Here is a 17,818-nt window from a genome sequence, read left to right as displayed (position 1 = left end):
ACTAGGAGATTGTATTTCTGCAGAAGAATGCTGTGTGGCAGGGTTGCATTCAATGCAAGCACAAGTACCCTAGAGGTTTCTATTTGTCTCTGAGTCATGCAGGGTCAGGAAAACGAAAGACCCAGGATTTCTACGTACTGACATCTGACCATTCCAACAGAGTCCCCATCCACAAAGTGCTGATTCTTCCCAGTCTTCCTTTCCTGTGACATGTGGGTGTGTCCTTGGAGTCTGCGGGACCCAGTTTCCCGGGACCCACCTCCCCCAGTCAGGACCAGGCAAGTTCACGAGAGAGCGGAGGCCAGGCGAGAGAAGGGCACTCTCCAACCTGGCCATGTAGCAGATTGTCAGGAAGTCGGATCGGGCCCCGAGCTAATGATGAAGCTTTCCTGGCTATTGCCATTTGCCAGTGAGCCTTCCCTCTGTGCGTTCAAGATGGGAGCGTTTTTGTAAGGCTGGTGGTGATGTCTGGGTCGACTAAAGTAGCTTCTGATTCCTTTGTGTTTTGACCCTGTCTGAGAAACGTCCTAGCTAGGACAGATGTGGGCCCCTTCCTTTCTCCCCATCCCTGTCTGAAGAAAGGGAATCCTGAGCAACCCTCCAGGTGGAGCTGGGGTCAGGGAGGAATGTGGTGTCCTAGGGGGGTGTGTGCAGCGGGGATGAAGGAGGTTTGGCTTTGAAACTTTGACCCGTGCCGTCAAGTCCATTCAGTGGGAGATGTCTTCTGGTGAAACTCGACAGAGTCCACACACCCACATGCCCAGTCCCGTCGCATCGACCCAGGCGAAAACAAGCCCCAACCCTCAGACGCACCAAGCACACCGCCCGCATGACCTACTGGTTTCCAGGGACTGTAGCACAGGGTCCTGGTTTTCTGCAGGACACTCCGTTTGTTCAGTCCGCCCCAGCTTCCGTTCCCGGGAGGAACTCAGAAGGGGGGAAGCTCTCCAGACCAAAGGAGGAGAGAAAGCCCTACCTTGATCTTCAGCTACATCTGTCTCCCTAAAGGGAGTGATGGGGGAATAGGCATATGGGCCATATCCGGTGATTGCCTCCTGCAGCTGGAGAAAGGGAAACCCAGTGAGGATCCCCGCACCCTGTGCACACCGTGTGCACACATCTCTGTGCCCTTGGTGTGTGTCGTAAGCAAGCTAGATGGGATGCGGTCATTGAGTCTATGATCCAGAGGAGGAGGAAATGACCTCCCGAAAAGGCTCCGGCTTGTTATGTCAAAACTCCCCCGTCCATTTTCTTCAGCAACTCATTCCAAAGCCATTTCCCATAGACAGAATGACCTGGTGGAAAATGCTCACAACCATCCATTGCCTAAGCAATGATGGTGATGTTTTCTCAGTGCCCGTCTCAATCCGCTGTCCATTAATGGTATAACCACATGGCAGGCTCTCAGCACCAAGGACATTGTCTCTCCCCTCTGGCATGTCCATGCTCAGATGTTCATGGAAAGAGAAATCAAACACTGGCTGTCCCTCAGAAGCACAAAATGACTTTAGCGAGGTGACCCAACGGTTCATACATTGAAGCTTCTGCCTTCAGCTCAGGACTTGATCCTAGGGTCCTGGGATGGAGGCCCACATTGGGCACCCTGCTTGAAAGGGGAGCCTGCTTCTTCCTCTCCCTCTGCTACTCCCCCTGCTTGCGCTCTCGTGCGCACTCGGTCTGTTTGTCTGTCTCTCTCTCTCTCTCTCCTTCTCTTTCTGTCTTAAATAAATAAAAAGTTGAGGAACAATGAGTTTACCTGAGGGAGAGTCGGAGTTTCCTCCTCAGCCCTCAAAGTGGGTAGTAGCTCTTCCATCAGGTCATCGTGGAGAGCTAGGAGGATACAGAGGCACCGTGAGGACACTGGTGAGGCTGCTCAGGAAGTAGGCGGGGATTTTGGATGGATGAGGACAGGAGGGGAGTGTGCGTGTGGGGGAGCGTAGGAGGTACGGGCGGCACTGCTGCCGGGCCTTGTCCTTGGTGCAGAGGGGATGGGATGGGAGAGGAGCAGGGAGGAAATGCGAAGAGGGTTCTTGTCATTCTAGCTAAAGTGAGCCCGATCAAAGCCAAATAGCCAGTCCAGTACATGGGAAGCCTAAGCTGGCTTCTGTGTGAGGACCGAGTCCCATAACCTCTCCTGACTGACGTGCCACTAAGGCGTCCCACGCTGCTGCTTTGGACATCAGCTCTGGGCCCAAGATCCCCACCTGCTGCGACTATATGCATCACGTCTCTGTAAGATTTTGCACGGCATAAAAAGCAGCATCACTTGCCAGGCTGCATTCAACCCTCAGGAAAGGAGCCTAGTAGTTTGCTTCACTCATCCTTTCTTGGTCTTCAGAAAATGCCATGTGCAACACTGGAGAGCACGGACATCTTAGCTTCTGTAAACAGCCGGCACCGTCGATGAGTGTGATAGAATCCTTCCACTGTTCTTGAGCTGTCCCGTGTGTGTGTGTGTGTGTGTGTGTGTGTGTGTGTTTGTGCGTGTTTCCCGTGAAGACAGTGGCTGTCCGAACCCTCCCAGGTGTTCTGACCAGTGGAAAGTTGCTTACACAGTGGAGTCTTGTTGGAGTGTGTGCGATAGGCTGTCGGCCTGCTTTGCAGGAGATTTGCTCCGGGGATGTTGCGTCCAAAGCTTCCACCCAAGCTTGACCTTGCTTTCCTATTGGCTAGTGGTATTTGAGTGTGTGCTTAGAGAATCTGAACCTTCCTGAGGCTTAGGGAAATCTTATCAAGTACAGTCAGTTCCCTCCGTGATGCTTTTCTGCCATTGGTCGGTCGTGTGTATACACTGAGACCGGCTATGACTGATGTTTCCTGTTCTGTCCTCCACGGGTCCACACGCTTTCCAGCCATGTGGGCTTGAGCACGAGGATGTGGCTTTTCTCTGTGCACTTGACTCCAGGGACCAGGCTGTAATCTTGAACGTGGGCTTCTAAGCTTGCCCTGGCTTCTGTGTCCAAGGAAGCCACTGTGTCATGTTGGGTCCTGTGGGGGACCATCATAGAATCTAGGTATTTGGCTGTGTGCACAGATGCTTATGGCCCTTTGCTAGCTAGTACCCATGGTACATCATGACCCCCTGTCTGAGGGACTAACACAGGTGGGTAGGCCAGAGCAACTTTCAGATTGGAACCTGAGCTCCAATCTTGGCTTTCCAAGTAGGAGGTCAAGGGTTTGGTCCCTTCATCTCTGCACCATGCCCGTCTCAGGAAATCAAAGGGAAATGTCCTCCAGGTACAGCTGTGGTGGGTAGGGGAAGGAGTATGTCAAGTGTGCCAGGGTGATGAGAGTGTTTCGGAAGGGGGGCACTGTGATTGTGGTGGAAGTGTGAGAAAGATCTCCTGGGAAAGGCACACAATCACGTTCCCAAGCATAACACATGGGGACACATACACACACCTGCACGCCCCCACGCACACCCCCACGCACACAGGGCCTTCATCCCACGTGCACACAGATCAGCCCTTCCCTATGTACGAGTTCTTCCAGGCCCTGTTCGACGTGGTGACCGTGCCTCACCGGACAGTCTCGGTCAGTATCCCCCACCCCCCGTTCCTTGTTGGAACCCAGAATCAGGGGGCAGGCTTCTTTGTACTCTAGATTTCCTCCCAGAGCCCGATGCTCTTAAATACGTACAGCTGTCCTTGCTCCCAGCGTCTACCTGCGATTGGGGAAAAGGAAACACAGTGAGGATCCCAGCATCCTGTCCTCTGTTGGGCCAGCTCTTTGGTTTGGGGAGGACTTCAGGCAGTTAATTGGATGAGGTCCCGTGGTTGAGTCCATGTCCCCCCACCCGAGTTCAGGAGGACCGTTTGAATGATGCTGGAGCATCATTCAATCTCCGAAGTCCATTCTGATCATCAGACAGAACGTTCTCTTTCAAGGAGAAACCTTTTCTGCTGAAGAAGGTGTTTGATCCCATGGAGTTTGTAACTGAGGCTGTCCTGTGTCATCACCCTTTTTGGGTCCACTGTGCGTAAGAGGTCAGACCCAGCATTCTTCTATGAGGGGAGGCTGCTGCCCCCTTCCCCTGGGAGGTAAAGTGCCCGATGTTCATCAAACTCCACTGATGGAAGAAATCAAGGAAGCACCATTTATGTCTCTGAGAAAGAGAGGTGAGCTTACCTCAGGGAGAGTTGGGGGACCTTCCTTTTTCCAGCCCCTAGGAAGGTGCTTGGACTGTCCCTCCACCCGGTCTAGGAAAACAGAGAGGAGCTGTCAGGACATTGGCTGCACTACTCAGGAATGACTCGGGGAGTTAAGTCTGCTGGATGTGGATGCGGGGCCAGAGGGAATGGACGTGAAGGGTGACCACGCAAGGCCTGTGTTGGACACAGTGGTGGAGACAGTACACAGTGCTGTACACAAAACACAGAGGAGGGGAGCAGGATGGAAAAGGGAAATGGGGCCTTGGCTTTCTAACGGAGGGGATATCATCAGTGGGAACTCTCAGCGTCTGTCTGGGAAACACTCAAGGCACCCTGGGTTTCAGGGCGCAGTCCCCTGAGCCTTCCTGCCCAGTGTGAAGCCAAGCCAGCTTGCCACTTCTTCAGCTGGTCATGGGGCCTGTTCAGCTGTCTCCCCTGCACCTCTGCTGTGGGACCCTATCACTCCTCTGTCGTGCCTTGGAGTAGTGGGTTTTTCGGTGATGGAATCTAAGTACTGGGGACGGTTGTATTTGTTAGTACGCGTCCGTTCGGTGACAGTGCTGACATCCGTGATGCTTTGTAGACCGCACTGCCATCTATGGGGAGAACGTTGCCATCCTATCCCCTGGCACCTCTGTACCCATGACGACATGACCGGCCCTCCCCGTTTCCTCCCTGCACCGTCCCTTCCACTTTCTGGGTCTACGAATGTCCCTACTGGAGTGTCCTCTCAGCCTGGGATCGTGTAATGTACCTCTTTCCTTGTGTGCTTGCTTTCAAAATGCGTGTTAGGTTTCCAGGGCCCATCTGTTTCGTAAAATATTGGAAACCTTTGTTTCTTCTTGCGCCTGAATTGCACTCCATGATGTGTATGGATGCCATTGAATGTGTTCTTTCCTCCCGTGATGGATTTGGGGGCAGTGCCTGTCTGGGGCTATTGGGAACCCCGCTGTGTGAGACATTAGTGCGCAGATTTCTGTGTTTCCAAAATGAGAAGACGTCACCGAAGGCATTGGCCCCATTTGTAGAACGGTAACCACGTGGAATGTACTGGGTACTTGAGTTCCCCAAATGTGGCGAGGTCGTTTTGTTCCTTTGAAGATACGTAGCACACCCATGTAAGATGTGGCTAATGGGCGGAAGTGAAGGGGGGGCATCGTGAAACCTCCTGTCGTATTCTGGCCCATTTTTCTGTTCAGCGGAAAACATAGTCTCTTCCTTCCTACACATCTAAGAACCATGTTTCCTGGGGAGACCTGTAGGGACCTGTGTGTTCCAGAACGACCTAAGATCTATCCCTTCAGCTAGTAGACACTTTTTTCCTGTGCCCCTTGGGTCCAGTTTGAATGAGGATCTCATCGTGACTCGTGGACGTAAAAGGGGACGGACGGACGGCATAGAGGGAAATGGCTACCAGTGAAATCAGAGGACAATGTGTCTCAGCAGTTTTAAAGGCTTCGGTTATGTATGTGCTAGTGAACGACAGAATGTGTCTCCAATCTACGTAATGAGTCAATCCCCAACGTACCTTCCTTGGTGTCCTTGATGATGTACACTTCATCATGGAAGGAGAACCGGACTCTCTTCTTGGGTCCTCGTGGAGGGAGGGGCGTGGGTGGGGGCGTCTCCACATCGTCGAGGAAACACTCCCCACAGAACTCTGGGAGACGCACAGAAATAGAGAACAGTGTCGGCACCTTGTCGTCAGGAGCCCACAGGGGGATTGGACATCCTTTCCTTCTGGTCCATCCGTCTCCTGCCCCTACTCGCCAGGTGCCCAGCAGGCATTCCTCCCTCCAGGTGGGACTTAGGAAGAGGTCACCATGTGCTGTGCTCTGAATTCAGCCCCCTCCCACACCCACAGGTTCTGTGGGCAACGGCTTGTATGGAGCAGAGACAGGACAGAAACGCAACAGAGTGCCGTGAGCACGCGTGATGTCCTCAGTCACAGCCATTGAGCAGCCACACCTACCCGAGAGTGTTCCCCAGAACCCTCTGTGCCCGCTTCCTTGCCCTCCGGCCTAGACGTTAGTGTGCCGCCACGGTGTCCCAAGTGATTGAGTCTAAGGAGCACCTGGGACCTAGGGGAGGACTGGATGCTGCCCAGCCACTCGGCAGGTGTTGAGGAAGGGACCGCCTAGGGACTCAGCTAGATGGCTGGCTGTGGTTGAAGCCACAGTGGAGGACAGTGGAGGGCCCCGATGAAGGATTGATCTGGGACAGGAATGTTGTTGTTTCCCTGTGGCCAGAGATCCCCCAGCCCCTGACACCAACCCACGGCCCCTGAGGAAAGGTCCTGAAGCCCTGAACCAAGAGCTGCCCTCACAATCTGAAATTCCTCTGTGCCAGTGTTTCTGTAGGGGAGAGCGAGGGCCACGAGACCAGCCTCAGTCCTCACTCACATCTGTGTTTGGGGCCCTGACATCAACTATGTGGCGGTTTCTGCCCAGTGGGGCCCTAGTGAAGGACCAGGAACGGGTAGCATGGGCCACGTTCCCTCACCTCTCTGCAAGGTCAGCCCAGTCGCCAAGGCTGTCCTGAAGGCCAGTTGCAGCCCACGGCTCCTGGGGTTCTGCTTGGCTCCCAAGGTGATTCAGACTCCCAACGGTCACATAGGACCCCGTCGAGAACTCGCTTGCCTTCCGCTCCCAAAGGTTACACTTTGACCCCACCAAGAACACGCTTGCCTTGAGCTCGCCAGTCCCGAGGAGCAGTCGATGGTACGAACGATCATGGAGGTGGCCATGTGGGCTGGCCATGTGGGGTGGTTGGTTTCAGGAAGGAGACGGATGATGCTGAGGGGCCCGCTCTTGCCATGCGGACTGCTCTGAGGAGCCTGGATGGAAGTGAGGCTACCCTGGCTGGCGTGAGTCCCTCCCTACTCTCTCATTTTTGCCAGCATCCCCTGTCTACTCTCAGGTCTCTTGATCCCCTCTGGAGACTGTAGGTTAAGCGGACAGTCTCCTGTCTCCCTCCCTAGGCCGGGCCTGGAGAACCCAGCCCAGCAGTACCTTTGAGACCAGCAGACAGTCCACTGTGCAACTGCCGTGTGTTCTGTCCACCCACCCGGTGGCACAGCCCGTTCCCGTGCACTCCCCGGCATCAAGCAGACGGCCCGTGAAACCCTGCACATCAACCCATGAGACCACCCCGCTATCTTCCAGTGTCTCTCCTTCTAAAAACAGCTGCATTTCGACCGCTGACCCTTCCTCTCCGATTTTGTCGTGTCCATCGGGAAGAGGTGACCGGCAATTCCTCCCCCTCAAATGTGGTGCCTGGGTCGCACCAAGGTTCTCCTGATCCGGGGACAGCAGTGTGGCGTGTGACCTGTGTGTTGTCCCTTTAGGACTGTGTCTGAAATGGGTATTCAGAAAGAGTACGGTTTTCTGAACGTAGAAGTACTTTAAGGATGGCAGCTTCCCCACGAAATTCTAGCGAAATCACCCAGACAAACGAACAAGCACAGGCATCGAACCGGGTGGAGGAATCAGAGGGTGGAGCGGAAAAGCCAAAGGGAAGAAGCCTGTCTCTGTGAAAGGGAGGCAACCAGCTCGAGAGAAGAGAATTGAGAAAATCGATAGGCACATACCCGTACAACAGCAGTTAAGATTCCCCATCGTGGGGACCTCTACAGCCGCTCACCAAACCGCCACGGCCTCGGCTCACAGAGTGACAGTTGAAACGGAAGGATGGATGCGTGTCATCAGGTCACCGTGGCGATGGCTCATGACAGAACTCTGAGGGTGAAGGCATCCCTGCACACTGTGGGGTCATGGAGGGAAGTGGGTTGGAGAGGAGTCGTTAGATGATAGGCATTGAGAAAGGCACTTGTTGTGGTCAGCACTGAGTGGTGGAGAGAAGTGATGAGTCCCCGAGTTGTACTGCACTGTATGTTAACTACCTGCATTTTTGGACATTCAGAAAAGGAGACTCCTGAGGGCACCTAGGAGACTGAAATGTTCATTTCACTATCTGCTACTCTGGAAAACTCCTCTGTTTATACGAGATTGTTTCACAAAGTCTCTCCAGGAGTTCTTGGGTGGCTCAGTGGGTTAAGTCATAGATAGTTTAATTAAGTCAAAGATAGTTTCTTATTTAATGACCTTTTGAAAGTTGTAAGAAACCAACATTAAACATTTATTTTTTTATCTTGGCTTCGACACCCCCATCTCTTTTTTCCAGAGTTTCTTGGATTTTCTGACCTCAGGGGATTAATAGTGTTCACAGGAAAACAGAATAACAATGTGGCTTGAGATTTTTAATTTTTAATTTTTCCCACATCAGTTCTGAAAAGGCCATAGTGTTTCCTCCTTTAGGTTACTGGTAAATGTTCAACTCATCTTCTCATGTTTTTAATTTTTCTGTGTCACAGAACCTAAATTGATAATAAATCCAGAGGGAACAATTGTTTACATTCACTCAGTGAAGAGTATCATGTCTAAGCTCAACATCTATCGGAGCCACACATGGGCATGTAAGTATCTTGTATGTGGCGCTGCGTAGGCAGGTGAATCCAGGAACTGCAAGGCAGGCCAAGTCTCTTCTAACTTCCTTCTTCCTTCCTTCTTCCTCAGCTCTCCCTCCTCGACTCAGAGCAGAAAAGGAACACATCCCAGGTGAGCTTTTTGTTTGTTTATTTCCACTTTGTTTTATTTATTTATTTATTCATTATTTATTTATTCATTTATTTGGGGGGGGTCTGTGACAGGGTTTTATTTTTAATTTATTTTTAAAAGAATTTTTTCAATTTATTTATTTTCAGCAAAACAGTATTCATTATTTTTTCACCACACCCAGTGCTCCATGCAATCCGTGCCCTCTATAATACCCACCACCTGGTACCCCCACCTCCCACCCCCCCGCCACTTCAAACCCCTCAGATTGTTTTTCAGAGTCCATAGTCTCTCATGATCCATCTCCTCTTCCAATTTACCCCAACTCCCTTCTCCTCTCTAACACCCCTTTTCCTCCATGATATTTGTTATGCTCCACAAATAAGTGAAACCATATGATAGTTGACTCTCTCTGCTTGACTTTTTTCACTCAGCACAATCTCTTCCAGTCCCGTCCATGTTGCTACAAAAGTTGGGTATTCATCCTTTCTGATGGAGGCATAATACTCCATAGTGTATATGGACCACACCTTTTTTATCCATTCATCCGTTGAGGGGCATCTTGGTTCTTTCCACAGTTTGGCGACCGTGGCCCTTGCTGCTATAAACATTGGGGTACAGATGGCCCTTCTTTTCACGACATCTGTATCCTTGGGGTAAATACGCAGGAGTGCAATGGCAGGGTCATAGGGAAGTTCTATTTTTAATTTCATGAGGAATCTCCACACTGTTCTCCAAAGAGGCTGCACCAACTTGCATTCCCACCAACAGTGGAAGAGGGTTCGTTCCCCTTTCTCCACATCCTCTCCAACACATGTTGTTTCCTGTTTTGTTAATTTTGGCTATTCTAACTGGTGTAAGGTGATATCTCAATGGGGTTTTAATTTGGATCTCCCTGAGGGCTAATGATGATGAACATTTTTTCATGTGTCTGATAGCCATTTGTATGTCTTGATTGGAGAAGTGTCTGTTCATATCTTCTTCCCATTTTTTGATATGTTTGCCTGTTTCGTGTGTGTTGAGTTTGAGGAGTTCATTATAGATCCTGGATATCAACCTTTTGTCTGTACTGTCATTTGCAAATATCTTCTCCCATTCCGTGGGTTGCCTCTTTGTTTTTTTGACGGTTTCCTTTGCTGTGCAGAAGCTTTTGATTTTGATGAAGTCCCAAAAGTTTATTTTCGCTTTAGTTTCCTTTGCCTTTGGAGACATATCTTGAAAGAAGTTGCTGTGGCTGATACCGAAGAGATTACTGCCTATGTTCTCCTCTAGGATTCTGATGGATTCCTGTTTCACGTTGAGGTCTTTTATCCATTTTGAGTTTATCTTTGTGTACGGTGTAAGAGAATGGTCGCATTTTATTCTTCTACATATAGCTGTCCAGTTTTCCCAGCACCATTTATTGAAGAGACTGTCTTTTTTCCACTGTATATTTTTTCCTGTTTTGTCGAAGATTAATTGACCATAGAATTGAGGGTCCATAGCTGGGCTCTCTACTCTGTTCCACAGTCTATGTGTCTGTTTTTATGCCAGTACCATGCAGCCTTCCCGTTGAGATCAGGAACAAGACAAGGATGCCCACTTTCACCACTCTTGTTCAACATAGTATTAGAAGTCCTAGCAACAGCAATCAGACAACAAAGAGCAATAAAAGGTATCCAAATTGGTCATGAAGAAGTCAAACTCTCTCTCTTCGCAGATGACATGATTCTTTATATGGAAAACCCAAAAGACTCCACCCCCAAACTACTAGAACTCATAGAGCAATTCAGCAATGTGTCAGGATACAAAGTCAATGTGCAGAAATCAGTGGCTTTCTTATACACTAACAATGAAAATACAGAAAGGGAAATTAGAGAATCGATTCCATTTACGATAGCACCAAGAACCATAAGATACCTGGGAATAAACCTAACCAAAGAGGTAAAGGATCTGTACTCGAGGAACTACAGAACACTCATGAAAGAAATTGAAGAAGACACACAATGATGGAAGACCATTCCATGCTCTTGGATCGGAAGAATAAACATTGTTAAAATGTCTTTACTGCCTAGAGCAATATATACTTTTAATGCCATTCCGATCAAAATTCCACTGGTATTCCTCAAAGAGCTGGAGCAACGAATCCTAAAATTTGTATGGAATCAGAAGAGACCCCGAATCGCTAAAGAAATGTTGAAACACAAAAATAAAGCTGGGGGCATCACGTTACCTGATTCCACTTTGTTTTAAAATGAGTTTTCTAAAATTTGAAAAGATTCATATTTTTAAAACAAAAAAATAGAGGGGCTCCTGGGTGGCTCAGTGGGTTAAAGCCCCTGCCTTTGGCTCAGGTCATGATCCCAGGGTCCTGGGATAGAGCTCCACATCGAGCTCTCGGATCAGCAGGGAGCCTGCTTCCCTCTCTCTCTGTGCCTGCCTCTCTGCCTACTTGTGATCTCTGTCTGTCAAATGAATAAATAAAATCTTAAAAATAAAACCGAAAAGATAGAAATAGGCAAGAATTACTTGAAGGGAGGTGTATCAAGTATATCAAGCAAATTCAAAGAACAGTTGGTAGAATGAGAAGCAGGACTCTTAATTTCACAGAGTTGTGCAAGTTGTAAAACTTCCTTTGATTTTCCCAATAACAACACTAAAATAGCCTATAATCATATCTGGTAGACACAGCATTGTACTAGAAGTGTATGGATGCTTTTCAGGGGACCGAACAATTGAGGTCTGAGTGGACAGCCCTCTCATGGTCCTGCTTGATCCAGGAATAGGACTTTGAAGATCTGGTGGAATGGAGGGACCACGCGTCCTCCAGATGACTCTCCCTAAGTGTTTGTGTGTCCGCTTGTTCACATCTCTAGCTTGAATAGCCGCCTGTTCCGGCTTTGGTTTCTGCATTTCTCATTCATATTTCAACTTCATGAATGCATTTTTGCTTCTTCGACATTCAGCTGAGTCAGCTCTGGAAAAGGCTACCTAATTGTAGTCAAATCCAGTTTTTGGCTTTGTCTTACTTGACCATCCTGCAGCATAACCCTCAGTCTCTGTTGTTTCTGACACCTGCCTGCTAGCTTTCCTTTCTTAACTCTGATACATCCCCTTACTGTTCCTCACAAAGTTGTCTTTCCCTTTTGCCCCAGACGTTGCCTCTCCTTGGGTTTGTTGCTCAACCATCCTTGGCTCACTGCTTTTCTTCAGTCTGTGTTTTTCCCTGACTGGTCTTCTCTCTCTCTCTCTCTCTCTCTCTCTCTCTCTTTTTAATAAAATACTTCTGAATTAGTAATAACATGGTTAAAGGTTAAGTGATGTTCCCTCTAGGAAGGGTGACATTTTTCATCTCAACTGAGACACTTCCACTGAGAATGAAAGAGGTTCCATAAAGTTATAATGGGACAACTGGCTATATGGGGACAGTCCCAGACAAACTGGAGTTATGGTCCTCCTGCTGTAGATATCTGTCTGTCTTGTTTGTCCTACCAGTGCTTCTTTTTTTCAGGTAAAAGATACTCTTGTATGCCCCCTACTGTTATTTAGAAGGGCATCCATCATCTTTAAGGCTTTCCGAACTTAGATGCAGCTGTACACCGCTGGCATCCTGTTAAAATGCAGATGTTGATTTAGTGGATCTGGTGGGGGCCCTGGGTTTTGCATTTTTAAAAAGCTCCCAGGTGAAGCAGACTCTGCTGCTCAGGGAGCCACACTTTGAGTAAGGAGTTTATACATGATTTTCTGTTCTTTCTTTGCTTTTTTGTCACTTCTTAAAAGTCTGTATCTAAACAGAACATGGATTGTTTCTTTGTTATAACTGCACAGTAATCAAGCATGGACGTTCCATAGTTAGTTAACTGGTTATTATTAGTTATGCACTATTTCAAACCTTTTGCTATTACAAACCATGTTCTAGTGAATGACCTTGTACATATAGGTTTTTTCTATCCGATAAATTCCTAGAAGTGTGCTGCCAGGTCAACGGGTGCATAGAATTGATAACTCGCTCATTCAGGATTGTGGTATCATTTTGTGTCACTCCCATCGAAACTGCATCCGTGCTTGTTTGTCCACAGCTTCTCCCATAGAACATGTGCTTCAACTTCTGGAATTTTGGTAGTGGAAAGAGAAACATGGCATTTTATGAAGTTTATCTCTGTAAGCTTCTTAAGTATGAGTGAGGTTAAGTATTTTTTCATGTATCTGAAAGGTGTATTTACGTTTCTGTGAACCCTCTGTTCATATTTTGCCCATTTTGCTCTTAGGTTTGTGGCTTTTTTTGTTTTTCTTCTTCTTCAGTGTCTGGCTGTTTTAGATTATGGATACAAGTGCTTGTCCATTATATGGGTTGTAAACTATTATTTTATGGGATGTGATTTGTCTTTTGATAGTTGACCCTGGTGTTTTCTCCCCCATGCAGGTATTTTGTTTCAGAATGCCACCTTTCACTTTGTCGTTTGTTTAGGCTCCCCTTGGCTGTGACAATTTCTCAGACTTTCCTTGTTGTTGTTGTTGTTGTTTTTTTAAAATATCTTTTCTTTTTTTTTTTTAAGATTTTTATTTATTTACTTGACAGAGAGAGATCACAGGTAGGCAGAGAGGCAGGCAGAGAGAGAGGAGGAAGCAGGCTCCCTGGTGAGCAAAGAGCTCGATGCGTGGCCCGATACCAGGACGCTGAGATCGTGACCCAAGCCAAAGGCAGTGGCTTAACCCACTGAGCCACCCAGGCGCCCCGACTGCCCTTGTTTTTGATAACCTGGGCAGTTTTGAGGAGTACAGTTAGGTGTTTTGTAGAATGTCCCTCAATTGGGAATTCTCTGCTGTTGTTTTCATGATTAGACTGAGGTTATGAGTTTCTTGGAGGAAGACCACAGAGATAAAATGTCCTTTGGTCTTATCATATCAAGGGTTAGTGCTCTGGACATGACTTATTACTTTGTTTTCTCTGTCCTCATGCTGTACTCCTCGGAAGGAAGTGGGCAGTTACACTATACCACTTACACTGTACCTCCTTCCTGTTGGAGTAGCTACACAATTATGTACATAAATTATCAGGAATTCTGCACAGGAGAATTTTCTGTTCTCTCCTATTTACTAATCCATTTATATCGGCACGAATTCATGGCTAGTTATTTTATATTTTGGTTCTAGTACAATGATACCTTGTTCCTTTGGTTGCTCAAGTTGTTCCAGGTTGGTTAGTAAAGCATTTCTAGTGGCACCTGGGTGGCTGAGTTGGTTGAGTGTCTGACTCTTGATTTTAGCTCAGGTCATGATCTCAGGGTCCTGGGATCCAGCCCCACGTTGAGCTCTTTGCTTAATGTGGGGCCTGCTTGAAATTCTCTCTCTCAGGGTTCCTGGGTGGCTCAGTGGGTAAAAACCTCTGCCTTCGGCTCATGTCGTCATCCCGGGATCATGGGATCGAGCCCCACATCGGCCTCTCTGCTCAGCAGGGAGCCTGCTTCCCCCCCTCTCTCTGCCTGCCTCTCTGACTACTTGTGATCTCTGCCTATTAAATAAATAAATAAATAAATAGAAATTCTCTCTCTCCCTGTGCTCCTCCCTGCTGCTTATGCTTTCTCTCCTTTTCCTACTTTCTCAAAAACAAGTAAATAAAATTTTTAAAAAGCACATTCTGATGGTTCCTGTGTCTATTGACATACCCGGTTATTGTTGAGTATTTCTATTTTACTCTGTGGCAGTAGATTTTCCAGGTACATCTTATGTCTTTCCTGTCATAGAATTAGCCATTTTTTCCCCCTAAGTAGTTCTGGTTCTTTTCATTGGAGCATAGTATGAGAAATCAAGATTGGGGAACTAGTTGTGTCTGTTGTGACTGTTAAGTCATTGCTCAAAGACGCTCTCAGGTAACTGAACAGGGAATATGTGTATACTCACTCATGTATATACACGTGTCTATAAATATTTTGGTATGTCACCATCTGTATCTGTAGTAAGCTAAGTATTCACACTGTTGTAAGCATTACCAGATGGAATAGTCTAACCTTCTCTCCTTGCTTGTCTGTAATCTCCTGCACTAACAGTGAGAATCCAGCTAACATCGGAATTTCATTTATTTGATAGTTCAATTTCAGAATACACATACATGATTTCAGAGTTGCATACATGATTTCAGAGTGGTTAACCCATGGATGCTTGATTCTCCCAGTTTGGGACCATTTGAATTAAGGTGCTAGAAATATTCACATGTAGGTTTTAAAACATAAGTTTTCAAAAACATAGGGTGTGAAATTGCTGTGTTGGTTATGTATGTATGTATGTATGTTTACCTTCGCAAGAAATTGCCAAACTATTTCTACAAAGTTGCTGTATCAGTTTTTGTTCCTACCAACTACGAATCAGAATCTTGTTGTTCTGATTCTGGACCAACTACGAATCAGAATCTTGTTGTTCTGATTCTGGACCTGAAATTGGCACTGTCATTATTTTTGATGTAACCATTCCAGTACCTGTGTCATGGTGTCTGCATATTCCCACTGAGGTGATGTGGAGCATCGATCTGTTTGTGTATTTATTTGCTATCCTGATATCTTTGGTGAAGAGTTTGTTCAAATCTTTTGCATATTTTTCATTTGGTCATTTCTTTTCTTATTATTGAATCATTAAGAGCTCTTTTGTGATGTTGGACACAAAGCCTTTATTAGATATCTGTGTTCCAAATATTTTCTCCCTGTCTGTGCCTTATCCTTTCATTTTCTTAAAAATGTCTTTCCCAGAGCAGAAGACTTTATTTTTAATAATATCCAACGCATGCTTTTCCCCGTGGAATATGCTTTTGCTGTTGAATCTAAAAACCCATCACCCAAACCAGTGTCCTAGAGATTTTTCTCCTGTATTCTTTATTCTTGTAGTTTTACATTTAGATCTCTGATTCATTTTTATTTTTTATTTTTTTTTAAGATTTTATTTCTTTATTTGACAGAGAGAAATCACAAGTAGAAGAAGAGGCAGGCAGAGAGATAGGAAAGGAAGCAGGCTCCCTGCTGAGCAGAGAGCCCGATGCGGGACTCGATCCCAGGACCCTGAGATCATGTCCTGAGCCGAAGGCAGCGGCTTAACCCACTGAGCCACCCAGGTGCCCTCTGATTCATTTTTAGTTAATACTTGTGTAAGGTCTGTGTCTTGTTTCATTTCTTTTGCATGAGTGTTCAGTTGTTCGAGCACCATTTGTTGAAAGACTATTTTTTCTCTTTTTATTCCCTTTGTGCCTTTGTCAAAAAATGTTTGACTTTATTTTGATAGCTCTATTCCTGGTCCTTGTAATCTGTTCTGTTGATCTGTGTGTCTGTCTCATCACTAACACACTGTCTTGGTGGCTAGTAGCTTTATAGTTAGTCTCAAGACCAGGTGATGTGAATTCTCATTTTTCCTCCACGTTGTGTTGGCTATTCTGTTTTTTTAAAACTTTTTAAAAAGATGTTATTTATTTGGCAGAGAGAGCACAATGAGGGGATGTCACAGGCAGAGAGGGCAGAGGGAGAAGCAGGCTCCCCTCTGAGCAAGGAGCCTGACTCGGGGCTTTATCCCAGGACTGTGGGATCATGACCTGAGCTGAAGGCAAATGCTCAACCACCTGAGCCACCCAGGTGTCCAGTGTGTTGGCTCTTCTAGATCTTTTGCCTTTCTGTGTAAACTTCAGAATCTTCTTGTCATTATCTGCAAAATAACTGTGAGGTTTTATTTGGATTTCATTGAATTTATCGATTAAGTTGGAAAGAATTGACGTCTTAGCCATATTGAGTCTTGCTTCCGATGAATACGAGCTCTATCTCCATTTATTTAGATCTTTGATTTCTTCCATCAGTTTTGTCTTCCTGTATATATGTATTGTGTTAGGTTTTATACTTGAGTACCCTTTTTAGGGGTGTATTGTGAATAGTATTTTTTTCATTTGAAAATTTGGAATTCAGTTCTTTATTCAGATATAGGAAAATAGTTGACTTTTTTATATTGACCTTGTATCCTATGATGTTTTGGTATTTCCTCATTACTTCCAATAGTTTTTTTTTTCTTTATATAAGATATTTGAGGTTTTCTACATAGACAATAATATTGACTTCAGATAGAGTTTTGTCTTTCTTTTCAAATGACACACCCTCATTGTCTCATGCCCTCTTTCCACCCACCTTCCCTCTAGTAATCACCAGTTTGTTCTCTATATTTGTGAGTCTCTTTTTTTGGGTCTCTTTTATGCTTTGTTTTGTTTCTTAACTTTCACATATGATTGAAATCATAGGATATTTGTCTTTCTTTGACCTATTTCATTTAGTAGTATACCCTCTAGATTTATCCATGTTGTTGCAAATGTTAAGATTTCATTCTTTTCTCTGGCCAAGTACTAGTCTATTAGATATCTCTATATATCTCTATATACACCACGTCATTTTTATCCACTCATCTGTTGACGGGCTCTTCCATATCTTGCCTACTGTTAATAGTGCTGCAATATAAACGTATCTTTTCAAATGTTTTCATTTTGTTTGAGTAAATACCCAGTAATGGAATTACTGGAACATATGACTGTTGTATTTTTAAATTTTTGAGGATCCCCCACATTGTTTTCCATAATGGCTGCACCAGTTTTCATCCCCAGCATCAGTACACAAGGTTCCTTTTTCTTCACATTATCACCAACTCTTGTTCTTTCTTGTTCTTTTTCTGCAGGCAGAGTCCCAGGCTGGCAGGAGAGGTGGGCGTGGTCACTGGGACAGCCCTCCGAAATGGGTCAGGTGACCTTTCAAACTCTGGGGTGGTGAAGGGTTCCTCACATCAGAGCAGCACGCGGGCCATAACGTAGGCGGGTTTTAATGGACCCATCAGACAACCTGTGCAAGACCTGAGGACGAGTGAAATGCGCTGCCTGGAATGGAGGTTGTGTTGTCTTCTGGGGCTTCTGTCCCCAGGGGATATTCAGCCCAGTGAGGTGGGGGCAAAGGGGCAGGTTATTTGGGGCCGATGTGCCTTGCTTCGGGGGCGACCCTGTGTTTGAGCAGGAAGGCGGGGGCTGCAGTTGGATCTGGCATCTGGGCCCACATTGGTCACCACGGTGGT

At 46.5% G+C, this 17,818-nt stretch overlaps 2 protein-coding genes across 4 annotated transcripts in view; one reads left to right on the top strand and one right to left on the bottom strand.

Annotated features, from left to right (window-relative positions):
- The window catches only part of LOC309859736 (uncharacterized protein), a 281,535-nt gene extending 263,933 nt beyond the window's left edge, over positions 1 to 17,602 (top strand). For all 3 annotated transcript variants that reach the window (XM_082720826.1, XM_082720825.1, XM_082720827.1), the window contains 3 exons: positions 8,524 to 8,625; positions 8,726 to 8,767; positions 17,432 to 17,602. In XM_082720826.1, coding sequence (XP_082576952.1) covers positions 8,524 to 8,625; positions 8,726 to 8,767; positions 17,432 to 17,523 — 236 coding nt within the window. In that variant the 3' untranslated portion in view covers positions 17,524 to 17,602. The remainder of the gene's footprint in view (positions 1 to 8,523; positions 8,626 to 8,725; positions 8,768 to 17,431) is intronic.
- On the bottom strand, positions 1,059 to 7,894 carry LOC309859737 (uncharacterized protein). Its single transcript, XM_082720829.1, has 5 exons — positions 7,741 to 7,894; positions 5,680 to 5,811; positions 4,129 to 4,199; positions 3,640 to 3,664; positions 1,059 to 1,830 (listed from the first exon to the last, which is right to left on the bottom strand). Exons 1-5 carry the CDS (start codon positions 7,766 to 7,768, stop codon positions 1,721 to 1,723), a joined length of 366 nt encoding a protein of 121 aa, XP_082576955.1. The 5' UTR covers positions 7,769 to 7,894; the 3' UTR covers positions 1,059 to 1,720.
- Positions 17,603 to 17,818: the final 216 nt, after the last annotated feature.

Source organism: Mustela nivalis (assembly GCF_964662115.1).
Source record: "Mustela nivalis genome assembly, chromosome: 2".
NCBI classification, from domain to species: domain Eukaryota; kingdom Metazoa; phylum Chordata; class Mammalia; order Carnivora; family Mustelidae; genus Mustela; species Mustela nivalis.
The sequence above is the reverse complement of the archived record's forward strand: the minus strand, read 5'-3'. Positions and strand labels throughout refer to the sequence as shown.